Below are 27,606 nucleotides of genomic sequence, written 5' to 3' on the forward strand. Positions count from 1 at the left end.
CCTGTTTCCAGTTCTATTCTGGGGAATTCATAATCAACAAAACAATTTGCGTTGATGCTTTTGAAATACCATATTTGTTTTATCTATCTCCTAGCATTGGTTCCACCCTGGGGGGTTTCCCTGTTTCAGTCTTTGGGCGTCACTTACAAGAGCACAGCGATTGTTTTGTTGGAGATCAGAAGGCTTCCCATGCAATGGATCTCTTCGCAAAATGTGGTTTGCTTTGTTCACTCTTCAACAGCAATTGGTGTCATTCCTTTCAGAATCTTCCCGAGAAATCTTCATGCGGAATCGAACAAGCTGCCATTCGAATTCTATGATTCATCATACGTCTCTGCCATCACACCATCTCTAGTTACGACAGAATATCTTGGTACGATAACCCTTTTTGGTACAAAATTTGTCAGTAATCACGATTTCATGATAAATTTCGGGAACACTTCGCAAGTCAGAGGAACTCTGCAAACATCAACCATTGTGACATGCGTCATGCCCAGATCCTTGCTTGCATCCAAATATTTGTTATACATCTCAATTGATGAAAGAATGGCCTCTAATCATAAAGTCTTCACAGTGAAAAACATTTTGCAAATACAGGGTATATCACCTACAATCGGTTTCTCAAATGGGGGCACCATTGTTCGAGTGTTTGGGCACGGTTTTAGTAATAATGGCGTACTATCCTGCAAATTCGGGAATTTTACAACAGTGTTGAATGTGCTTTCTGACAGTGCAGCAGAATGTGCAAGTCCTACGCACAAGAAAGCAGTTGTGATTTTTGTAGTGGTTGCAAGTCAACATCAAATTTCGAATATGCTTCATTTTCAATATGTAGATCCCTTTGTTCTCATCGATGTCCTTCCCATGAACACAATACCTCTGAAACAATATCAATTCACGATGCTTGGAGAAAATTTTTTGAATGCTGAATTGTATTGCAGTTTTAAATTTAGTCAAAGGGTTCGAGCAAAAGTTGTTTCATCGAGTATGTTAATGTGTAATGCAATCGGGCCTATTGAATCATCAGAGGTGACTGTGTTCTTGAACGCGAATGATCGTTCCAATTCAAAGGAGCTTCGTTCAGTACACAATCCAATCATGTCCAGTCTGAAACCTGCATCATATTCAAAACTTCCTTTGACAGTAACAATATCTGGAAAATTTTTCCATCAACATTGTCCTTTTGCAGCTCGCATTCAGTCCCGGCATCATTTTCTTGCTTCCACACTACACTCTTCATCCAAGTGTACGGTTCTGATTCCTCCAAGTTTTGATCGGAATGTCAACGTCAGCATTGTGATTGTTTGTGAAAATATTGAAGTCTCACAGAACTCTCTGATTCTGACCAGTCTTCGCGCATCTAAATTCAACCTCGTGCCAACGATTGGACTTGTGACTGGTGGTGAGATCGTTTCGTTTGTCAATACTCAATTGCATGTAAATGCCAACGAAGTACAATGTAGATTCGGAAATATTATGACTTCTGTCAGTTTGAGTCTGAATGGAACTCTGACCTGTATTACTCCCTCTCATCCTCCAGGTTTTTCCTCCGTCGCATTGCGCTTCGCTGATTTTGATGATTTTACTTTTCAGTCATCATTTTATTTCCACAAGTTGATCGAAGTCGATTTTCTGAGACCCTGCTTTGGTTTGATTGGTCTTCCGTTCACCCTCACTATACATGGAAGGTCATTCTTATTCATCTCTGGATATCGCTGTAAAGTCGGTAATCACTCAGTTCATGGAATTGTGTTGTCTGGAAGTCAAATCCGATGTGCGTTGCCACCCCTCAAATATGGCAAACATACAGTCCAATTGGCACTGAAAGCTACCATGAATATCCTTTGTAGTCAAGATTTGTTAGTGATAAGAAGGCCACACATTGTTTCATTAAATCCAAGTTTGATCATGCCTACGACGAAAGCAATCACAGTTATGGGCTTAAATTTCGAGTCATCTCTTGAGGGGCATTGCCTTCTAAATGATTTACGATCAGAATTAATGCATACTGAGAGCTCAACTGTAGTGCTTTGCATAATAAGATCATTCATGGACAAGACGAGTAGTATCCGAATCTCTTTGGGTGGTTTTGAATCAAATTTTGTTGAATTGGTGTATCTGTATCCTGAGTTGCTTTCTGTTCTCCCAAGAACGGAAATACATGGTGGTGAATTGATAAGCATTATCGGGTCAAGATTCTGGAACTCTTCAAGGATCGAGGCAAGGTTCGAAAACTTGAGTCAACCTGGAACATTTTACAGTTCAACTTTGATCCTTGCAAACTCGCCCTTTATGAAGGAAGCTACAGCTTTTGAACTGCAAATATCTTGTGAAGATATGCCTGTATCGAATAAGATTTCCATGATATACTTGGACGACATGTTTCCTACAATTCATTACATCATTCCGACTTCTGGTCCAGTGAGAGGAGGCAACTTAATCACTATCTTTGGTTTGAACATGAATAACACACAAATGCAGGTGCATTTCGGCAACATATCGATCACTCCAATCGAGCAGTGCTTTGCATATGTAGTGTGTGTCGTTCCCCCTAATTTAGCAGGAAGTATCTTTCTACGTCTAGTAACCCGTAATCAAGCCCTTTCGAGAGCAGCTTCATTTGTTTACTGCTCAGATCCCCACGTAATGTATATTCGGCAAAGTTCTCACATGACTGGCAGTGCGCAGAGTTTACGTATTACTGTTATTGGACGAAATTTCTCTCCTCTTTGTTCTCTGCGTTGTAAGGTGGGCAGCCAACAAGCAACTGAAGGGACCATTCTGAGCTCCAGTCTTGTGCTTTGCTCAGTGCTAGAACCAACAAGGGGAAATTCAACTTTGTTCTTGTCTCAAAGTGATCACGTTTACTTTCAAACTTCTTTTCAGGTCCAGTTGCGCGATATTTTCAGATTTATAAAACCAACTAGAATTCCAGCTGCTGGTGGTGTATTGATTACAATTGGCTTAGAAATGAGTTTTCTTGAACAGAACAAAGATATTCGATTGAAAATTAACCATGAAGAACTAACATGCGAATGGACAAAAGACACGACATTTTGCATAACCCCTCCATCAGCAACAGGACTTGCATACCTTGAAATGAACATACATCGAGATGGAACAAAGGAAGTTTCTGTTTCAAGACCTCTTCTTGTAATGGAAGTTGACATCCCAATTGTAATTCATTGGAATCCCAAAGTTTTGTCAACAGAAGGAATGAGTCAGGTTCAGTTTCAAGGTAGTGGATTCAAAGCAGACTTTGTATACCACTGTCAATTTGATGAAATTGTAGTTGCCGCTGCCGTTTACAGCTCCACTGCAATTGGATGTGATTCCCCTTCCCACGAACCCGGAATTGCACAGCTAAATTTATGGTTTGGAGCTTTACATCTTCTTGCAGATGAAATTCGATATGTCAAGCGACCAACAATATTGAAGACATCTTTTCAATCAAGACGTGAACTTCTCGTCTATTCTCACGACTTCTCAAGCAGTGCAGATTGGGCCTGTAGATTTAGAGGGGACATGCTGTTGTCCGCTTCAAGGACAGGAGAGACGACAATAAAATGTCTGGTTCCGATCACTCTGATAGGAAATACAACAATCGAAATATCTATGGATGAGACAATATTTAGCGAGCCAGCATCCATTTTACTCGGGCCAGTGCAAAACGAAGGTAGAATATCTCCACCAAAGGGGTCCATACATGGGGGATATGATGTTAAGGTGTATCTCCAAGATCGATCACATATCGTAAAGAACGTATTTTTCAATCGAAATATCCAACCTATCGTTAAAGTGGAAAGAGATTACGTTGTCTGCAGAGTACAACCCACCAGAATGCTTGGAGTGGTGCAGATCGAAATTGAATATTCCGAAAGGGTCACTTACGAGAGCGATCTCCTATTCGAGTATATACCTGATCTCTTGGCTCATTCCCTCTTTCCATCGTCTGGGCCATCAACAAGCAGCAGTGAAGTAGCTGTCCGAGGGGAGTACCTGCCACTCAATGGATCTGTCAAGTGTGTCTTCGGTGGTCAAGATACCACGGGGCTGGTTATGACATCATCATATATGAGATGTATCACGCCAGTATCTAGACAGGTAGGAACCATACCTTTCTCCTTGAGGATAGGCAAGATAGCCGTTGGGACTCCCCTAAAATATGAGTTTGTAGAGGCTCCACAGGTCTTTGGGATGATTCCCTCGCAGGGCCCAGCGGAAGGGGGCACCAGGGTACTGCTTTATGGGGCAGGCTTTGATGTGGGACAAGGAATACGCTGCAAGTTTTTTGAAGATGTAGGAATGTCTACCTATCATTCGTCAACTCTCATTCAATGTAGAACCCCCCACTCTATCACTGGAAATTCTACATTGAGACTTTGCTTTGGCAAGAAACCTTGTTTTGAAACGAAGTTTGTATTTTGGTTTGAACGAAAGCAAAGCATGAATAAGTCAAACGAAAACCTGAAATTGCCATCATCGAATGAATTGGAGTCAGCAAAATATGAAAGCAACAATTCAAAGGGTTTCCGAAGAATTTCTGTGCTGGCTGTCTCCCCAACAATCGCAATCTGGGGCAGTACAAAAAGTGTCAAAGTTGAATTGACGGAATCATGGACACCTGGCAGAGCGTTGTGCATTTTTGGAAATTTTTCAGTTTTAGGTAATGCAGTGACAGAACGCCTTATCGATTGTCCACTTCCAACAATGTTTTTCTACAGTTTAAGTTTCTTTGTGGTCTTTGAAAACAAGATTTTGCAACCAGTTATTCAATTAAAGCAAGGTCTTCCACCAAGATTAAAACAGGTATTTCCATCTTTTGGTGACAAGAATGAAAAGTTATTGGTATCTGTCTGGGGTACGCACTTCGAATTATACTCTACGTACGTCAAATTTGGAGTCGATTTGGCGGAGGAAGTTTCTGTGCTTTCCTCGTCGCTCCTGATGTGCAAATGTCCGCAGTCCCAACTCGAAGGTAAAGTATTACTGTCAATCAGTACGAATGACCTGGATTACTTCTCTTATGATGTATCATTTACATTCATGCCTATGCCAAGAATATTCTCGGTGTTTCCTACGTGTATACCGCCTTCAGGAGGAGTCGAAATATCAATATACGGAACGAATTTCTACGCACATGGGTTAGATTTAAGTGTGTTGATCGGAAGACAAGAAAGTTTTGCAAATCTGATTACTAGTACCATGCTTACGAGCGTTTGCCCAGTTTTGAATGAGTTTGCAAACCTCTCAGTCACATTGAGTGTTGGAGACGCCATGATCGAAGGAGAAAGGGAGCCGTTACATGTCTGTAATGAGTTGAGCTTGTTGCGGGTTGTGCCAACGATCAGCTACGTGGGCAATCAGGTGCTTCTCACACTCTATGGCACAGGCTTCCGCGCGAAAATGCTCATACTTGCTGGGAAACGAAGACTGGATTGCGCAGTGAATGATCCTCAATCTGCAGATTGCCGAATCGACGCTCTTCCAGTAGGCAACATATCTCTCCATATTTTGGGATCAGGCACAGAGCCAATTCAGTATAGAATTCTTGAGCGACCAACGGTGTACGCTGTTCATCCTACGGGGGTCTCGAGCACAGAATCCAGAGCGATTACTATATTTGGTCAAGGTTTTACTGAGCACATACAGGAGATTGGACTTCCTGGATGCAAAATGTCAGAGATTGATGAACTTGATTTCGTTCTACTCAGTTCAACCATGCTTTTGTGCCATGTTTCACGTTCTCAGATAGGACAAGTGGAACTCGGAAAGATGCTGACTAACCTTCAGCAATCTTGTCTTTCTCTAGATGGATTTCCTGTAACGCCAGCAATCACGCAGGTAACAGCAATCACCATTGCGTCCCGCACCACAATCACACTCCGTGGTAATCAGTTTTCCACCTATGACTCCTACTCATGCAGATTGGGAACGAAATCATATGTTTTCGGGGAACTCATTTCTTCTTCAAAGATAAGATGCGAGTTTCAAAATTTGAGACCTATGAATTACACTTTGGAGCTAGGTAGTAACGGGAGTTTCGTTTCTCTAGATCAATTTCCGTTCGTTTTGAGCAATCAAAATGTGTATTTGCTTCCATCGTGTGGAGTTTGCAGTCCAAAGATGACCATTTCCATCATTGGACCAACTTGGGACAAGCTGTATTATTCAGCCAAATTCGGAAGAAGAGAATCACTGTGCCAAAGGAGGAGCAATGAGATTCTTTTGTGCAATGTGTCATGTTTATTTGAGGACTCAGTTGCAAGATTAGGTGTTACTATTTGGGATGGAGAGATTCAAAAAGTAACGAATGCAATGGAATTTCTCAATGTTCTTCATAGACAATCCTTGGAAATCAAACGTTGGAACATAGCGAACAAAAGGCTTTTAAATTTGATGGGATCTTTCACGGTCCCCTCTGAAAGCCTGAGATGTTCATTCAATGATGAATTGAGCCTTCCGTCACTGGTTTCATCTTCCTCTATCATATGTAAGATTCCTTCCATCCTATTACATGTGATACCACTTGATTTTCAAATAGTCGATATCAACTGTAAACTGAGCAGTAACAAGGTGACCATCATGACCCATAGGTCACAGCCTGCAGTAAAGCTATTCCCTACGAGACTTTCAAAATCTCATAGTTCAGTCACAATTGTTGGTACAGATTTTAAAAAGAGTGACGGACTACACTGCATTTTAGGCGAGAAGTACATGGTGATGACTTTGCAAGCATCAACACTGATCGTGTGCAAATCTATGCCACACCGAAATGGAAATATTACCTTTCGGTTCATGCAAGAGAATGAGGTCCTAATAGCTAGCAGTATACTTGTAGAGGGCAATTCAAATATTACCATCGATGCAATAATACCATCAAACCCTTGTTCAGCTGCAGAAGCAATAACAATCAAAGGGACCTGGTTTCAACCACAACAACCACTAAAATGCAGTTTTGGTCAGAAGACATTCGATTCAGAATTTATTTCTAGTACTGAGTTGTTATGCAATCTGCCTGTGAATCCTTGGAGTTGGATGACTGAATTTAACATCAAGAGCTTTCAAAATATTTCATCTAATATCGACTTGAAATTTGAGTGTAAAGTAGATCGATCTGATCTGAGCATTTTTCCTTTGTATGGATTACTTGGAAGTGATACACTGATTAATGTAATGTCAAGAGCAAGCCTAGAGTCAGTCACAGGCTGCAGGTTAGGATCTAGTATCCTTCATGCGACACAGATTTCGTCTTCACACGTTCAATGTGTGCTCCCTTCTTGGTCGGACATAAAGATCTATGAATTATTCTTACGACTACAGTCAGAAACCTTTGTGCCAACCGCAACACAGTTTCACATATTCGAGATCTCAAGGATTGAACCGTCATATTCTCCAGTGGGAAGTGAATCACTGGTGACAGTCTTTGGATCAGGTTTTCCAAATAGGTATGACTTGACTTTCAAACTAGACTCGACTGTACTTCGTCCATTATCGATTGACTCGAATTCGATAAGATGCTTGTTCCAAAATACATTGTCTGAAGGCATGTACAACATCGAGTTCAATCTATCGAATAAGGGATGGCAGAATACTGGATTAAGATTTCGTTCGATGTCGATGGTAATGCTCAGCATTGACCCAAAGAGAGTAATATCAGGAATTGATCAAACCATTACTATATATGGCTTTACTTTCTCCCTAGAAATGAATATGTCTTGTATTTTCGACCAAAACTTTTACTCCGTCAGTATATTGACTAGTAGTGCAATCGTTTGTCGCACACCAAAGGATATGGCTGTGTCGACTCTCCTCACTTTGAGGTCCAATACTTATCCAAATTTGGTATCAAATGGTCTTCTTCTCGATGCTTCAATGAAGCTAATATTTTGGAAAATCTCCCCCACTTTTGGAATCATTAGGAAAGAGAGCATTGTTCAAATCTTGGGAGAAAATTTTCCTTTAGACCTTGCGCAATCTTCCTGTAAGCTTCGTCAGGCCAAGGGATTTGTACAACATTTATCTTCCAGTGAGCTTCAATGTCGAATTACTCCATTGAGCGCATCGTCAACATCATTCCAAGTTTGGTTTGCAGGTCACTCTGTCTTTAATGAAACATTCATGATTTCCGAAAGTGTTACGATTCGGAGTGTTTGGCCTACTTTTGGATATCTCGACCATGTAATTACGGTCACAATTTCAGGTGGAAATTTTCCAGAGGGTAGAGGTTTGACGGTCACGATCGGGAATTTTCCCGAGATTCGTGCGGAAAATGTTTTTCCAGAGACTTCAAATTTGATTGTCACGACGTTAAAATGTAGCGTGAAAGGTCTGTACGACTTGGCAATTTACAAACAAAACGTATTGCTTGATAACTTTGAATCTGCCTTTACATGTTTACCTATCTCTGCTGTCAATCTTATCAATCCCAGTTTTGGACCACAAAATGGTGAACAAATCGTATCAGTTTACCTGGAAGAGTCTGTATCTTTGCAAGAGATGCCGCTTTGTAAATTTGGTGATATAAGCTCCGTTGCCGCTGTTGATATCTCTGATTCCAAAAAGATAACTTGTAGGTCACCTCCTCAGTCTAAAGGTGTAGTGAATTTTACAATCCAAATATCTTCGATTGTACTCGAATCGAGTTTGAAATTCTTGTACGGAGGTTCGCACATATGTAATGTATCCGATTTATCTCCAACTGTTGTGCTTTCACATGGGTCAAACGTTCTGATCTTTGGAAAATTCATAAGTGACAATGTAAAGGTTGAGTTCAATTCGTCTTCTGCAGTGTCTGTGAATCACATCACCTCATCTCAAATTTCAGCTCAATCTCCATACCTTTCTGTAGGGTTGGTAAAGGTACGCTTCTACTGCAAGGAGATTCTTCATGAAATTCTAGACATATTCAGTATTGAACCCATTCAATTGGAAGAAATATTCCCTCTCCAGGCAACTGAAATCGGCGGAGCCCTGATTCATGTCTACTTGAGGAACGTATCCTCAGACTTGAACGGTTTGCTAGAATGTTGCTTTGGGAATCGAATTACTCCCATCACATTTGCTGCGAGAAATTTGGTTACTTGCTTCTCACCACCACACAATCCTGGTATAGTTGAGTTTTTTGTCTCGGTTGGTGGAAATCAGGTTTCTCTGACAAAGCTAAAATTCGAATTCATGCCCTTGGAACAGATTCAACTAAACTCTAGCACAATTGCTTGGGCAGGGGGCGGAACAAACTTCAGTTTTGTTTTCCAAACTCATGATTCTTGGGTTTGTTCCTTTGGGGAAATTCTCGTTAGTCCATCATTTATTTCTACCACCGAATTCGTGTGTTTATCGCCTCCTCACGCTCAGGGCTGGGGTGTTTTGTCCGTCATTTTCAAGGGATTACCAGTTGTATCTTACCAAATCTTGTATGTTTTACAATTTAAAGTCGAAAAGATTAACCCTCAAGCAATTCAGGATTCATCTTCGATTTCTGTCCTCGGTTCTGGTTTCCAAGATCTGAAAGATATCGTTTATTTCTGTCAATATTCAAGCAGGAAGGTAGATCAATATGAAACACCTGTTGCGAATCTCAATTCCAGCAAAATCTCAATGCTTGCTACTGTAGTTCATTCTAGCTTGCTTCTTTGTCCTGTACCAATTTTCTCGTCAAAGCTACCATATTTAATAATTACGTCGAATCTGCCATCAGAATTCAATTCTGAATTCGCTTTTGAACTGCAACGATCAAGTATCATAAATGTCATTCCATCAGTTGCTCCTGTAAATGGCGGTGTACGAGTTGTAATTGTTGCTGATTTGGTTGCTAAAGAGATTCCGTCATGGTGCAAGTTTTTGAATATCAGAAGAAAAGCTCTTCTTGTTTCAAGCTCCAAAATTTCCTGTGTCTGTCCTAAATATTTTGCTGGAACTGTTCCTCTTTCACTCGAGACTGAATCTGGCTTAGAGTCGAAAAGCATACCGTTCTCCTACTTTTCCTACCCAATACTTCGTTCTATCACTCCGAACTGTGGCCAAACAACAGGAAATCAGTGGATAACCGTTTCGGGACAAAGTCTTTCGCCTTCTTTGAATGTGACATGCAAATTTGGTTTGACGTCCAGCCCTGGAACGATCAAATCGAGTTCTCAATTTTTGTGCAGAAGTCCCCCTTCCAGTGCTGGCAACGTATCACTCTCTGTGTATATTCATGATTTATATTTCTACACTTCTGTCCAATATCAGTATCAAAACTTCTTGACAATTCGATCCATCGATCCAAGTAAGGGTCCTGCTTCAAAAGAATTCCTTGTGACATTGTTGAACGATAAGTTTCACAATTGCTCATCGCTCAAGTGCCGATTTGGTTCATCCTTGAGGGATCCTGTGCGAGTATACGATTCAATCGTTGTGTGCCAGAAACCACCAACGTACCCTGGTGCCACTGCCGTCCAAATCGTTTCTGAAATTGGCATCAATTCCACGACAGTCATCTTCGAGGGAGAAATCGATACTGTTATCACCGGAATTTTCCCACAAGCTGGTCCGACACAAGGCAATACCATTCTATCAGTATTTGGTGAGGGTCTCAATTTGGCAAAGTACTGCACCTTTGCGACAAATTTGCAAAGTGATCAAGGATCAACAGGCGAAATCAATACGAAAGCATCGGTGATTTCATCTACAATTGCTACTTGCATGACTCCTGCACAACCTCCTGGAACATGGACTATTTCCGTTTCGATTTCAAACTCATTTTTTGCGGATCGACGTATCAATTACACCTATTATGTAAATCCTGTGGTCAGTCACATTGTACCGAGCAAAGTCTACAGGAACCAAATACTAACAATCACGCTTCTCGGGAGAGGATTCCTCCTTGGATTTGATCCGATTTGTATGGTGGGAGGGATTCAGTCAAGAGCCCAAATATTTTCGAGTGAAACAGCGCTGTGCACAGTCCAAGGATTATCTCTCGGGATCTTTACAGTAGAATTCTCGAATAACTTCCAAGACTTTACAAGCGACCGTCAAACACTTACTGTAACAGAATGCTTTGGCGAGTGTGCGAAGCTTCAAAATTCCGATGATTCTTGCAGGAGACACAGGGGAGCTGCAAGAGACGGTGGATTTTCCTGGATAAGATTATCACCATCAGCCTCATTGATAGATGAATGGTATTCGGGGATGACCTTGCACATTCTGTCCAATCAGGGAGCTGGCCAGTTTGTTCGAATTTCATCGTATGATGGAAGGGAGCAAATAGCAAGATTCAGTCCCCTAAATATTAAATGTGGCTGCTCCCTGCCATTATCTGCATTTGGGGCAAGGAACCGCTCCAATGACATTCCTTGGGAAGGCACTTCACAGTTGTACTGGTTACCCGACGGCTCATCAGTCCCCGGCCATTCACTCGATCCGATTTGCAGCGAATACTTGATTTCATTTGAAGACTGTTATTCGCATCTTGACTTTCGATTTAATTTGGATTTCATGTCTCCAGGATTCCTTGTAGAGCAATCATCTTTTTTTTACGATAATAAGTCTATCTTCTATCAAAATGTCAGTACACTTTACAATTTTCCTCCAAGAAGCTTTGGAAAAGCTGTTGGGAGTGTTTCCTACGGAGCTAGAACTATCTTGAAATCAAAGCCTTTGTATTATTCAACGGTTGCAGATGAACCTGACCATAAATCTCTCAAATGCTTGGTACAAGACGAGAATGTTTGGATAGACTCTTCAATCATCAGATTTGTATGTCAAGTCAGAGATCAACATGGAAGATCTCAAATCAAATCTCAGGAATTTTTCTGGAAACTCACGGTTGGAACACAAAACAAGACTGGAATATGTACCTTCAGTCCTAAAACAGGTCTGACCATTGGATGCAATATTATTATTGAAAAACAATGGTTCGGATTACAAAATATCACCACAGCATACATCACTGGAACGCTGAATGGCAATGATGTTTCTGTTGGCTCTGTGCACTTACAGTCTGTCGGGTCCATTGAAGAATCATCAACCTGGAAAGCATTCTTGAAAATTCAATCTGATGATATTGTTTTTGGAGCTAATTCATCTCTAGAATTGTACTTTGCGCGACCTTGGCATTCTTATCCACTGATGAGTGGTGTTGTGTTCGTCCTTTTTGACTCTCAAGTCGTCAACTGTAATCTTGAAGCTGTAGAATGGGATAATTTCTATCATGATCTCTCTACTGCAGTGCTTGCGAGGGACGGAGTATTACAGGTGTACTTCGCAAAGAATGTTGACGTTTCTCAAAGTCTGCCGTCAGAAAACGGATCTCCGAATGTTGAAAGGATTGCGAAATTTTACTGCACGTTCAAGTGCAATTCTAGCACACGTATAAATGGATATGTTGAAAGTGCAATCGACACCAAAAACAACCTTATCATAGGTGGCAAAAGGGGAGAATTACCCTTGATCATTCAAAACCGATTCGAGTCCACCAAAAATAGTATTGAACAGTCAAAGTCATTGCAAAATGGTCTGTTGGTCAGTATTTCAGGTGAGGACCAGATGAGAGGAATATTTGCCGTCGCCGACTCAAGCATCCTCTTTAACATTCCGGCACTCGCTGGACCGAACTATATGCAAGTGGCATACGTGCGAATTTTTTTGGTGTACTCGAGAAAGATTGTCGAGCTCAATCCTCCTTCGAAAGATGATAGGTTGAAATGTGAGTCCACAGATCCATCAGTAGCTTCAACCATATCAGAGAAAAGTTGTGATTTGATATTGACTGGAAATGAGTATGCTGGATCAAAAGATCTTAAGCTTTTGGTCACATTCACGCATGAATTGTTTGGGGTGTTCACAACAACTGTGCCTTTTGTTGTTTGGTTCCCAGTCGCTTTGAATGTTCTATCTCCAGTAGGAAAAGGTGGGGGACTTGAAAATAGAATACAAATTCGGTCGATAAAGGGTTTTACGAATGACTGTGAAAATGACGAGTTGAAGTCTTCGTATGAAACTGCAAAGGTGAGATCGCAAGTGACCTTCTCAACGGGAGTGGATCTAGGGGTGGATGTTGGATCAAGGTTAATTTTCTTCCTTGATGATGAATGGGTAACGTATAGCACGAATCAGAGCCAGACGACTGTATCTGTGAACAACGGCATTCTATACATCTCTGATCGTTACCCCAATTTTGGAAATCCTCTTGCATTTCTCGTCATTCCAAAGACATTTTCTCTGGGAGTTAAAATCACACCTTTGGAAGTTGAGGTTCTACAGGCCAGCCAATCATCAATCGTTGACTTGATTCTGTTTGCTCCAAATAGGATCAACATATATTTCTCAGATAACACCACTTTCTTTAATACTTCGGAACAGATCATATTGACTGGTCAAGTACAGCAAACTGTGTTCTCAGTTTCTGCGCAACAATATTCAATATTTGGAGTTGCAATTTTAGACGATGGTATGACCTTTGATGTCGGACCAAATAACGGCCTCATAATTCACGAGAATGGACCATTTGGGAACCTCAAAATAGTCCCAGATAGCAATGTCTTTTCAGTTTCAATGTCGTCTAATCAATCTGGAACCTATTCGATATCTGCATACATTGAAAAGTGTGGAAAACAGTTGGTTTCGTCTGCATTCTTGATCACGTTCGATCCATCGACAGTAAAAAGTATACAAATAATATTCGAAGGACCGTTGAGCACAGCTGATATTTATACATTAGTCGTTGATCCTTTTGATCCATTAGTTATTGCAGAACCTCCTGTTTGCAGTAGCCTGCAAATAAGAAAGTATTTTATAGAATGGGAAGATTTATCATCCCTGTGGCTGAATCGAGATGATACTCGAATCAGTCTTTTCATACAAAACAACGATACGATTTTGGATGAAGGAAACTTTACTTTCAGATGTAAAGCAGAGGGAAGTGCTTCAATTTGCGCAATCCTTGCTTTCATGGGAAGGACCAAACAAACTTGTGTGAAAGTCCTATGCATTTCATCCTTGTACGTCGAAATTCTTACTGTTCCTTGGCCATCTCTCTCTGATAACTCAATTTTTAAGAGAACCCTGAAGCCGATTGGAATAAGTAAAGTTGCTCATGAGAAGTTTTTGGAGTCGCTGCAAATCAACGCAAGTTTAACTTCGAGTTCATTAACACGTCATTGGATTTCTCACTTAGTTTCTCAGAAAGAAATTTGTGATGTCCGTGAATGTAGACTTGTGCGAATCTCTTTTGAAATTTTGGATCCTCTCAATCTAACTTTTGTCAGTTCCTTAGAGGGAGATAATCAAAGCTTATTTATGCATAAAACTGTTGTCAACATAGAATCCAGAACGGTAAAACTTGTTGGGAAATTGTTAGTGCTGTCAGCTGGTGCTTCAGTCGAATATCTGGTCTCACCAGCGTGGGAAATTCAAGTCTTATCATCTCCTGCTTCCGTAATTGGTCTTGATCTTCAATTTCCAGAATTATTTACAGGAATCAAAGGATCCCAACGTCACATTCTTTGCATAGTAGAGATCGAGGATGAATGTGAATTTGTCAACAATAGTCCACAATACAACATTTCAGGCCGAATCACTGGGATAGTAACAAATCGAACTGTTTGTTTGAACAGGCTTCAAATGCCTACAAATCTTGTCTCTGCTCACCTGAATTTCTCTGCATCGAATCCGGACAGAATTATGGTATATGAAGACGGTATGGCAACACTTCTAGAATCTCATTTTGATAGGGTATTGATCAAAGGATACATGATGAACAACATACAGGATGAAATTGGAGTATGGGTTAATCTCAAGGCAAACCAAGGAGATTTTGATATCGGGAATATGTATGGACCACCATTTTTATCCCTCTCTTCAAAAGACTTCGTTGAGGTGCCAGTATACTTTCGAACAGACACTATGAAGAGATTCGGAGCAATCCTTATCGATGTAGTGTTTGACACACAACAATTGAAATTTGAGAGCTGGAACGTGGGAGCCTCGGTAAAAAAGAGTCAGATTTGGACAAATCCGTACTACATGGATGAAAGTTCAGTCCCTGTATGCAGAATTTTAGCAATATTGAATGATTTCAAAGAAGACAACGAAGGATATGTACATGTAGTTGATTTAAAGATGATACCTTCGGTCGGTTACAAAGGATCTTCAATACAAGTCATCGTTCAAGAAGCGGTCTATCGAAATCAGTTGACAGCTTTTGAATCCCCTCAGAGTGACATGTACTTGACTAGAACTTTGTCAATCGCTGGAAATGTATCTATTCCGGCATACAGAGAAGGAATCAGTGTACTTCGTATAGCACACATGAGTGATTCTTGCGCAAACTTTCCTTCAAATCCAATGATCGTTTGTGGAATTATCATAGATGGAACTGGAGTCTGTTGGAATGGAAGCACAACGATTTCTTTGCGAGGCGCAGATGGGTTTTTAGTACCAGATGATTACCATTGGATTCACATAACTGTTGGAATACAGCAAGTCTGTGGAATTACAGTCATGAAACAGTTAATCTGTTGGAATTTTGTCACAAACACCATCGAGACTCGTGCAGGTGGTTGGAAGTACCTCTCAAAAGAAAATGAGAATTTCTGTGCAATTGCCAACCAGGGAATAGTAGAATGTTGGAATTCTTCGTTATCAGATTGGAACGTGGTAACTTACACCAGTTCATGGGAGATTCTTGCTGTTTCTAATGCTTTCCAGTGTGGCATTGACAACAAACGATTTTTGTCTTGTATTTCGGATACGTCGATGCAAATCGACTATGAAGGAGAATACTTTGATCTTATCAATGACGAAAATTATCTTTGCGCCATCAACAATCAGGCTATGATTGTTTGTTGGGTAAACCATGATATTCAAAAATCGTTACTTCTAGACATGTCAGACTGCTTGCATTTATCTTCGGCAAGTCCATCGAGGTTCACTGCAATTTTGAGAAACGGATCTGCATTTCTTTTCCATTTTGATTCTCTTTCCAGAACATTTTCTGCGACACCTGTTGTTTCTCTTGAGTTGCGCTGGGGCAGTATCTCAATAGGGGACCCGCTTTCGTGCGGAATTTTGACTAATGCATCGGCCATTTGTTGGAATACTTGTGGCGAGACACTTCTTAACGAGGCATTGCATGGAAAATTGTTTTCAACTGCATTTGTGGATATTGACCTGCAGTTCCCTTTGGTTGCGAATCTTCCTCCATCCAATCAATCAAATTGTTCATGGGTCAGACGTGTGCGAGGAAATGTCAACGCTGATTGCAAAATTACTGCACTAGATCTTGAGTTCTTATTGTGGTTTATCCATGGTGTTCTACCTAAATGCTCAAATGATATACCCTGTGTGGGCAACCCATCAGATTCTCTGTTAGAATGCAGCCCAACATACAGCGTCTGCACTGGTAGGGGGGGGACACATCTGATGGACATGGATATGGATGGATTCATCACGATAAGAGATTCTGAACTTCTTGCTTCGACTCTTATTGGGACTACCTACATAGTTCTGCAATTTTGGATGCAGGAGATTGCTGGAGCTCAACCCATGTTGAAATTCTGGGTAAGTCTTGTTGATGTAAATCTTGATTCTCCAACAAACAAAACTGCATCAGTTTGGATCGAGACTAAAAATCTATACAGCACTGCATCTCAGACAATGTTCGTTGGAATTCAGGAGTCACCAGGAACTTGGCTTACTACGATTCAATATCAAGATGCAAGTCAGGATGTCGGACTCGTCCTTATAGTAGAGAAAGATAACCAAGGAGTGGTGAGACAGGACACCTACCAAGAAAGCGAAATTTTGAATGGAACAAGCTTTATTCCATTGGTGTCTGTCAATGAATCAATAACGAGTGCAATTCAGTCTCAATTGAGATACCATAGTGTATCGACAGCAGGAAACATGCTCTCAATATTTCTCCAAGCAAAAGACAACTTTGGGACTCCGCGGATGGTTGGCGGAGATCTCATTCAACTGGAAATATCTGCACGGCACATCAATGAATCTGTTTGTGTTTCAGCAAGCAATGATGAAATCAAGTTGGATCATTGCGATATGAATGGATGCTTGGTGCAACTGTCAAGGAATGACACTTGGACAACAGTATGCCCAATCAACTTTGACTCCTTCGAGCTGAATTTGATTTGCAAATCCCTCAGTCTCTCTTCGGCACATTTTTTTTCGCAAAACATTACATACAATCTATCACACGAATCTACATATCCGTTATCTTGTAATGGAACTGAATCTTACATTTCTGATTGCATTCGAGATTTATCCATGATTCAACCATGCATGATGAGTGCTAGGATTTTTGCATGTTGTCAACTGATGAATGAATTTAGCATCGAGAAGAACATACAACAGGAAGTGATTGATCACAAGAATGGTTCGTACTCAATTTATGCCTTCTTGACCCTGAGTGCATCTTACTCGATCATTCCATCGATTAATCATCAACACATGACTAAAGGTATACTTGTGAATGTACTTCCCGCCAAAGCGTGTGCAGAAAGAACGATAGTCTATGGAGCAGGACTAACTTTGAATTTCGCTGGAAGTTGCGGTTCCTTCTCAATATTGGGACGTGACTCATATGGAAATCTAGTTGATTTCGAATTTGGCGACATTCGTATCGAGCTATCTTTGCAGGGAAATATAGTACAGTCTTTGACGAAACCAGACGCGGATAACTACAAGAATTGTGACTGTGAACTATTGTATCCTTTAGGAAAGGGCCGCATCATGAGCAGATATTTTCTAACTATCTCAGGAGTCTATGGCATTGGAATTCATTTGAATCACTCGTTTTTTACGCAATACGATTCAGTTCTGCAAATTAAAGCATCAAATGTATCACCTTTTCAGACATTTGTTGAAATACAGTCGTTCATTCTCGTGGGAGAAAGGCAGTTAGTATATATTCATTTACGAGACGCATTCGGAAATTTGATTAAACAGCAAATTGTGAATCACAGTTTGTCTGTAGAATTGTATGGTCCATCATATATTGAAACAGAATACACTTCGTCTGACTTGGACAATGGGACGTCAACCTATCAATTTGTGGCTACTGTGACTGGCAGATATCAACTTATTGCAACTCTTGATGACCAACCCATTTCTGGAAGTTGTGATCAACCATGTATTTTGATAGCTTCACCAAACCCTGTGGCAGATTTCAGTACAGTACGTGGAAACGGGTTATCAGTTGCAACAGCTGGACAAATGTCTAAATTTGATATCATAAGTAGAGATCAGTATCTCAATTTGCGAACATCTGGACAGGACCAATTTATTGTAGATATTTATCCGTTGAATCCACAGACAACAACGTCCTCTATGCTTCTGCGCAAGGTCACTTATTACACAGATGGTCAGTACGTCGCTCAATACTCTCTGACAAAATCAGGCCAATACAAAATACGTGTTGCTTTGTATACTTCAAACGATTGTTCAAACTTGACTTGCCAAACTATTTTGCAAAACAAAACTCTGTCTGGGAGTCCTTTCGACCTTCAAGTCCATCCATCAGATATCACTTCTCCCGAATCCAGTTTCATACATGGGAAGGGCGCTAGCATGTACTTTGGAGCATCTGGAATCGCAGGCGAATTCAATGAATTTCTCATTCAAGCCATCGACATATTTGGGAACATTCAGGAGAGAGGTGGTAGCGAATATTTCTTCCACTTGATGGAATATCCTTGTTGCCTTTCAACGAACTTTGATCTCATCCCAGCGTGCTGTGCAGGGAACATGGGACCCAAGATTTCAGACATACCACCACAATGCAGTAATCTTTCCATGTCTCTTTATGGAATTGAGACCTGTTTAGAAGGCTGCACAAATACTTCTTGTATGGACAATCTTCATTGGAAGAGTTGTCCAGTAGACAACTGCTCAATCATAAGCACCAATCGCTTCGGATTTGTATATGGAAGCTTCAGAGACTGGGGGACTGGAAGCTATACACTCTCCTACCTTGTTACCACTGCAGCAAAATACATCTTAAGGGTTTACATGAATGTATCTAAAGATGGAAAGATCACCGCACAAGAGGTAGGTACATACAATCAAATTTCTTCTTCAGCTGGAGGTCTAAACCAGCTAAATACTTCCACCATGTCGACAGAATACTCTACTGAATCACATTCAAGCCCTCTTGTCATATCAGTTGCACCTGCTGCAACAAATTTTCCATCTTCAAGGGCTCGAGGCCAAGGCATATCTTTTGCGATTGCTGGTGTAAATACAAGTTTCTTTATAGATACACGAGACCGTTACGGAAATCTCAAAACTGATACAAAAGATAAGTGCTGGGAAATCAAGATCAGAAATTTCCAAAATACGGATCCCATCATTGTGAGTGATATTAGTGGTACCAGCGGCGGTTCGTATTTGGTGACCTATTTGATCACTGTTGCTGGTCAATATATCTTGTCCGTAGGATGCTACGGTGTTCACATCATGCAAAGTCCATTCCAAATAGAAGTAAAATCTGGTCCCTCTGGAATCACTTCATATCCGTTTGGCACGTCTCTCAATCAATCTAGAGCTGGCGATGTTTTTGAATTTTTTATCCAAGCAAAAGACGACTTTGGCAATGCTAAGACAGTGGCTGGTGATGAATTTCGAGTTCTGCTTATTCTCACAACAAGGAAGGTTCGGATCTCATCGAACGTCACAGACTTGGGACTCACAAATCTCAGTAGCTGGTCTACTTACGTAGGCTTGCAACCCGGAAAATACCTTGCAGAGGCGATGATAACAATATCTGGAATTTATGAAATGTGGATCTCTGTGCAGCCCAAAAGCTCTGAAGGAATATCTGCAAACTGTCTGGAAGACTGCTTGACACTTGACGGTCTCTCATGTTGCTTAAACATACAGAACAGTCCGTTTCCTCATGTAGTTCTGCCAGCATCCAGGTCGACTCAAGAAAGCATATTGATAACAAATGCATCAATATTTCTGCCTCCATCAGTTTGGACTGTTGGTTCAAATTTGACGATGCAAATTCAATCAAGAGACAGATTCGGAAACAATATAATAACGGAATCCATACTTGCCGACAATCGATTGGGAATAGTTTATTCATCCTTGAATTTTTCAGCCAAAGGGCCAGACAACAGCGCTCTTGTACCAAGAACCTACGTCGATCCTTGCAGAGAATATTATCAGGGTGTTTGCTCCCTGCGTGCTCCGACTGTGCGGCACGAGCCTTGGAACTTCTGGATCTCTGATCTCTGGGGGCCATATGATTTGGGCAACGGGCTGTCAGATATCATGATCTACGTGACGGTAGCGGGAAACTATGAATTATATGTCATGGACACAAACGGTTTGATGTTACAGAATGTACCATATTCAATTTACATGCAACCTGCCATAATTGCATATGAAAATTGCCTATTGATTTGTTCCGAATCATGTTCGGCTTGTACCGAAGATAACCTCAACAAGATCAGGTTTTGTGGCTCATCAGATTTGAAGAGTCCGACAGCTGGCGACACTTTTTCGTTCAAAATACAGACGAAGGACTATTTTGGAAATGATCTTACCTCAGGGAGTGCCAACTTCGTTATTCTTCTCTCAACTGTTTACTCGAGTCCGCCAAAAATATCTCACGGCAAATTTGGAATGAACACAGGTTCAGATCGAGTATTTGGATTTGAGAATATGACTGAAGCGTATGCCGTATCGAATTCAGATGGAACATATTCCGTATTTTCTTTTTCAGAAAAAAGTGGCGTTGCTTCTATGAGTATTAAAGGCTTCGACGGCGTTAGAGAGGTGTCCATCCTGGGAAGTCCATTCCAACTCTTGATTGAACCGTCAACAAGTCAAGCAAATAATACACTTGCAGATGGGGAAGGATTAATACACTCAACAGCTGGGATACTAACCACGTTTGTTGTACAAGCAAGAGACAAGTTTGGAAACTTTCGAAATAGAGGAGGAGATCACGTCGAAGTTTACGCTATGACAAATGATTTTCAATATAATGCTACGGTAATTGATTGCATGGACGGAAGTTACAACGTGTCGTACATCCTGACGAGAAGTACATCATACTCGATTCACGTCAAACTAAATGGTAAAGCCATTTGGAATCATCTGACAACAAGCTATGATCCATGGCAAGTCCAAATTTCTGCTGCACCAAGTTTTCCACCATATTGCTCACTTGTTGGAGAAGGAATTTATGGTGGAAGATTACTTGCGTTGATAACTTTTACTATTGTGACTCGTGATGAATTTTCGAATATCAGAACCAACGGTGGTTACGGAAGCATTGACCAGTTCAATATATTCCTGGTGGGCGTGGGGGGAGCCGCTGAATCAATGAATACAACAATTTTTCCTAATATATTTGATCCTCACGATGGACAATACTTGGCTTCTTACAGGACAACTGTAAGCGGGACATATAAATTGTATGCATACCTTGATTATAACTGCCCTCCTGGGTTCCAGAGCCAAGCAGACTGTGGCAATCGTCTTCAAGTACAAGGAACACCCACATATGCTTATCTTCTTGCAGATAATATTTCAGCCTCACTCTGCTATGCATTTGGCACAGGATTTCATCGTGGTACAGCTGGAAATAAAGAGACATTCTACATTCAAGGGATAGATATCAGAGGCAACAAAAAGACTCAAGGAAGTGAAATTTTTGTTATTACCATGACTGCAACCTTCGATCAGAAACTTTCCAATAGATTCATATCAAGTTCCATCAACGATGGCACTTTTGCTGCTTCTTACAATTTCACTACTTCAGGGGATTTTTCGATAATCATAACTTTAGCAGGAATCCACATCTCAAATTCCCCTTCAATTGTCAAGGTAGACCCAGCTGAGATCTTTCCACCGAATAGCAGAATGTTTGGAAATGGCCTGTCGTTAGCCACTGTGGGATTGGATTCAACCTTCTCACTTCTTTGCAAAGACAAATTCGGTAATTTGAACGATCTTTATGTGCAGTATCCTGATTCGGTATTGCAATGCAACACATCTTTTGAGGTTTTGGAATATCGGTATCCCAGATGGAAGATAATCAATTCATGCAATTACACCCTGCATGTTTCGGCAAAACCAAATCAACGTGGACTTTATCAAATGACTTTCATGTCCACCAGAAGCGGCGAATTTCTTCTTCAGATAACATTTCAGGGTGCTCATTTAAGTGGAAGTCCATATTCACCAGTAAAGATCACCACACAAGCATTCGATGCGCAATATAGCACTGTTGTTGGCCTGGTGCCTGCCTATGCAGACGATTGGTATGCAGATGTCAGTGGGATCATGGTTGTAGTAAGACCCAGCTTTGTCGTGGTTCCTCAAGATGTATATGGCAATCATCGCCCATGTCCAAATCAATGTGTCATGAAAGTGGTTGTATATCAAAATTCAACGCAGGCTTTGATTCAAGACAACAGTGCTGTTTCTTTGGCGTCCAATCCATTGGACGTTTTTACAATCATGCTTCTTGCAACAATTCAGGGGAACTATATTGTGTCTATCACCATAGATTTCAAGCATATTTTGGGAAGTCCCTTCAATATTTTCTTGAGTCCCGGTAGAGCATTTCCATTGAAAGTAACCACAGAGGGATCAGGATTATATTCGCCTCAAAACAATTTGATCGCCAGGGCTGATGACTTATATGCAATTTCCAAATTGACAGCATACGACAGATATTCTAACCGCAAAACTGTAGGAGGTGAAACTTTCAATGTTGTGATAACGCACATATCGAATAGAAATTTGAGACTACCCTCAAAATTAGTAGACCATGCTGATGGCACGTACTCATTGTTTTATAATTGTACAAGAGCTGGAAATTATACAATATGGATAATGATGGACATATTTCATGTTGCTAACAGCCCTTTTCTTCCGACAGTTTATCCTGGTGTAACCAATACCAGAATGACTATCGCATTGGGAAGATCATTACAAGCTGCGGAGGTAGATTCTCTCACAACGTTCGTGATTCAAGCCCGAGATCAATTTGCCAATGATCAAATAGGTTGTGGCGATTTGTTTGATATAGAGGTGTACGGTGGCCCACTATCACAACAACCCTCGTACATTTGCGATGGAAATGAAAATGGTCTGGCAGCGATGTCTATCTTTGATCCAACTGACCTCGGAAATGGTAAGTACCGAGTATCTTTCATAGCAAGTGAAATTCAAAGGTACAGTATTTGGATTATGCAAAACGGCATCCACATTCATGGAAGTCCTTTTTCTACACAGATGTTCGAAGCTTCTCGAATTCCTGAACCAAGTCAGTGCTTTGCTGCCGGTGACGGACTCACTGGAATCATTGCAGGAGTCACAGGAACGTTTACAATACAAGCAAGGAATATTTTTGGAATCGATCTCACTGCTGGCAATATCGATTTTAAGGTTTCAGTACAATCCTCTACCGGTGTGTACCTGATCGCGTCAAACGCAATAATTTCGTACATAGGAGCATGCAAAACTCCACCAACTCAGCCTTGCGGACTTGGACTGTATGCGGGTCGCTTCAATGTAACTGTGAGTGGAATCTATCAGCTGTACGTCACATTGCAGTCGCAAAATGTGTTGAATAGTCCGTTTCAGATCAACGTCCTGTCAAATAGATCAAATGCAAACATGACATATGCTTCCGGAGATGGCTTGAATGCGGTCGAGGCCGGAAGGTTAGCTAATGTGTTTATCACTCTTATGGATTCTTTCAAGAACCTTCAGACAAACCCAGCGTTTTCAAACGATTTTGTGGGATGTGTCCTAAACCATCAAAGTTTAAATGTGAGCAAAACTTCCCTTGCTGTTTCCATCTGCCAATACTCAATTACAAAATCTGGTCAGTACAAATTGGAAATATATTTGAACCAAATCCCCATAAAAATGAGTCCTATCAACATCATTATAGTTTCTTCTTGGCCATTTTCTGGAACCTCTTTGATACTCGTAAATTCTTCGTCAATAACGACTGTATCTGGAACAACGAACAAGCTCGACGTTATTTTGGGTGATCAATATGGCAATACAATTCTCCGTGGAGGTTATCTCAAACCACAAAATATCACTATCAGGTTTAGCGACGTATGTGCCATCCAATGGTTACCAGATGTCTGTCACCTTCATTCCGGGTACATTCAAGATGTTCTTGACTATCAGAATGGAACCTATAGTGTACTGTACACAGCAACAGCCAGCGGACTTTACACCTTGTCTGTGAAAGTAGGGAATTTTGACATTTTGAAAAGTCCTGTATCATTATCAGTCAAGCCTGCTGCAATAAATCCTTCATCAAGCTATGCATATTGCTCGGGAAACTCGACAACTTGTGGACTGTATTTTGCAGTTGCAGGAACACCTACAAATTTTTTTGTGCAAGCAGTGGACAGGTATGGAAACAGGATCTCGATCGGTGGCGATGAAATTCGTGCCATAGTCAAGAGTTCCAGGTATTTTTTCGCAGGATTTCAAGACATGAAAAATGGAAGTTATAATTTTTCCTACATGATTACGCAAAGTGCTCTTTTCATGATTGACATTGCTGTCATAAAAGTGCAAGGTGTTTTGCTTCCCTTGCCTTTACCTGTCAAAAATAGCCCTGCACAAGTTCTTGCGTTTCCTGCAGAAATCCCTTCTGCAAGTCAATGTGTTGTATATGGCAATGGCTTATTAAATGGAACTGTGGGAACACAAAGTACCTTTATCATTGAAGCCAGAGATGTCTATGGAAATCGCAAGACAAAAGGGGGTGACTCGTTTTACGTGGTTTTGGCGTTGAACCCAAAACCTCTTGATAGCCCATACTACTTTGCAGACTTGATTGACCGTAGGGAGGGAACATACCGTGCAAGCTACACTCTCACTCGGTCGGGAAAATACTCCCTACAAATAGCGTATAGAAAAAGGGATTTTCCATTTGATTTGGATCCTTTGAATGGCAGCCCACTCAGTATCTGGATGGCTCCCACTTCAACTGATGCAACCAATACATATCCTGCTGGAGACGCCCTTTCTGTTTGCACTGCAGGCATTTTTGGTGTATTCAAAATTGTTATGAAAGATAAATTTGGGAATATTCAGCTATTTGGTAGTGATATTGCAAGCTTTGTCCTGAGCGGTCCAGCAATAATTGAAGGAAGCACCCAGAACAGCTCTTTAGGAAACGGGATGTTGCTGGGACAATACTTTGCTACTGTCACAGGCAATTACGTTTTAGAGATCAAATTAAATGGAGATTTCATTCGGGGAGGAAGATTCAAGGTAAGGCTTCTTCCAGCAGAAATATGTGCATTTCAATCTGAAGCCGATGGAAATGGCCTCGTCAGTGATATATATGTGGATGATCGTGTTTCATTTGAAATTTCTGCCCGAGATATTTACGCCAACGATCGAACCATAGGGGGAGATAGTGTTGTCGCGAAGGTTTACAAGTATATTGATGAATATGCAACTCCAATCTTGCTTGAATATGATTCGACATTTTTTGACAGCCAAAATGGAAAATACCTTGTCACATATTTCGTTACGCAAGGAGGACAATTTCGAATTTTTGTCATGGTTGGTGAAAACCATATTCGAAATAGTCCGTTTAATGTCACATTTCATCCAGGACAACCTTATCCACAAGCGTGTACAGTGAGTGGAGATGGCATCAAAGGAGGCTTGGTTCACGACGTTTTGAGCTTTTCCATCACAGAACGAGATCAATATTCGAACCAAAGGACTCTTGGTGGCAATGGTAATATCATTTCAATCTTCTTCAATGTAGAGAATCCATCAGACATCTTGCAAGGGGACATTCAAGATAACATGGATGGTACCTACCGGTTTCAATATACTGCAAATTCTATTGGAACAATCGGGATTTCAGTTTTGTATGCTAATGTGCATGTATATCAGAGTCCTTTCAGGGTAATTATAAAAGAGAAAGCTGATCTGCCGGTAGCTTCAATGACAACAGCCAATGGACCAGGGCTGGGTGGAAGCATTGCAGGATGCCCAAGTCTGACTGCAACGACCTGTCCTATGTCAGCAGGTGAAATTTATGTAACCTTACGAGACAGGGATAATGTAAGGATAAATTATCTTCTTGAAGGCCTGCTATTGATCGCATCCTGGACCTCGCCAAGTGGAACCATCACATCCACGTACTTTAGAGATGGCCAGTGGCTAGTAAGCTACAAAACTACAGTGGCAGGAACTTACAGTATTGCAATCAACTTGAATGGCAGCCAGATTTCAAACAGTCCATTTCAGATCTTCGTAAACGCAGCCGATGCCCTTCCTTCAATCACTCGAGCAAGGATTCCATATTCCAGTATCTGTACAGCAGGAGCTTTGGGATCGATGGTAGTTGAGGCTAAAGACTTATATGGAAACATCAAAGTATATGATCTGGTGAAACCTACAGATAGTGTATCTGGCACATTTTCAGGACCTGATGTTTTCCAGGCTACCACTTTTCTTGAGAAGTCATCTGGACTATTTACCTTGCAATGGGTTGCTAAAACAAGCGGGACGTACAACCTGACAGTCAACCTCAACGGCAACGAAATATGGGGAAGTCCATATGTGGTTGTTGTGTTGCCCGGAGAGATGGTATCATTCAATACACAGACTTACGGCATCGGGAAAGACTTGGCAACTGCGGGTCTCCTTGCCTCATTTCTAATACAAATACGAGATCAATTCGACAATCCAACAGTACCTTCCGAACCATCAGATGTTGCAACTTTTTACGCATTCCTAGAAAGTCGGGGTCTGACCGAGAAATCTGCAGTTTTCCCCAGTTGTAGGGAAAATGTGACTTGTTTCGGTCACGGTCAATGCATACAACAGTCTGGTTCCAGTCAAGGGTGCCAATGTCAAGACGGGTTTGATGGCTCCAATTGTAACATATGTTCACCAAATTGGTATGGACCTGACTGTAAGACATTCGGCTGGCCATGCGATAATTGTGGTGGACGAGGATTCTGTTCGGACGGTGGAACTACATGCAATTGCGGAAAGAATTTCATTGGAGCGAAGTGCGAGGGGTGCGCACCAGGATTCTATGGAACCGGTTGTGATAAGTTTTGTGATGATTTTATAACTTGTGGAGGAAGGGGATATTGTAACAAGAACGGCGACTGTGTTCTACAAAAAATTCATGCTGTCCTCCGAAGATCTGAGTCCGAATCTCAACTTATCGCCGAATACAATGCAACCATATCAGGCAGTTATGCTTTATTTGTGCTGTATGGGCAATGTTCCTTCGAAACTGAACTACCTGATCAATGCGTTGGAGCCATGCACGCAAAAGGAAGTCCTTACACAGTTACAGTAGTTCCAACAATCTTCAGCGCAGAAAATTCAGAGGTAATTGGTGATGGTTTGAGCATTTCCACCTCTGGTGTCCTCGCTACTTTTATAGTGAGGTCGCGCGATACCTTTGGAAACCTTCGATCCAAGGGAGGTGAGTCGTTAAGAATTTTGCTAATAGGAACACAGACTTTGAAAATCTCCTATACTGATAATTTGGATGGACAGTATAATGCCTCCTACGTCCCTATATTAGCTGGTGATTACTTGATTTATATCAGATACGGAAACCTCTTA

General features: G+C 41.1%; 1 protein-coding gene across 1 annotated transcript; it reads left to right on the top strand.

The window, feature by feature from the left end:
* Positions 1 to 20,751: 20,751 nt before the first annotated feature.
* GUITHDRAFT_72223 (hypothetical protein) lies at positions 20,752 to 27,588 on the top strand (the record flags this gene model as incomplete). Its single annotated transcript, XM_005831460.1, has 3 exons — positions 20,752 to 21,055; positions 23,120 to 23,239; positions 27,311 to 27,588. Coding segments are annotated over 3 exons (702 nt in total), but the record flags the coding sequence as incomplete, so codon positions are not given.
* Between the last annotated feature and the right edge of the window lie 18 nt (positions 27,589 to 27,606).

This window comes from Guillardia theta (genome assembly GCF_000315625.1).
Source record: "Guillardia theta CCMP2712 unplaced genomic scaffold GUITHscaffold_40, whole genome shotgun sequence".
Classification (NCBI taxonomy): Eukaryota; class Cryptophyceae; order Pyrenomonadales; family Geminigeraceae; genus Guillardia; species Guillardia theta.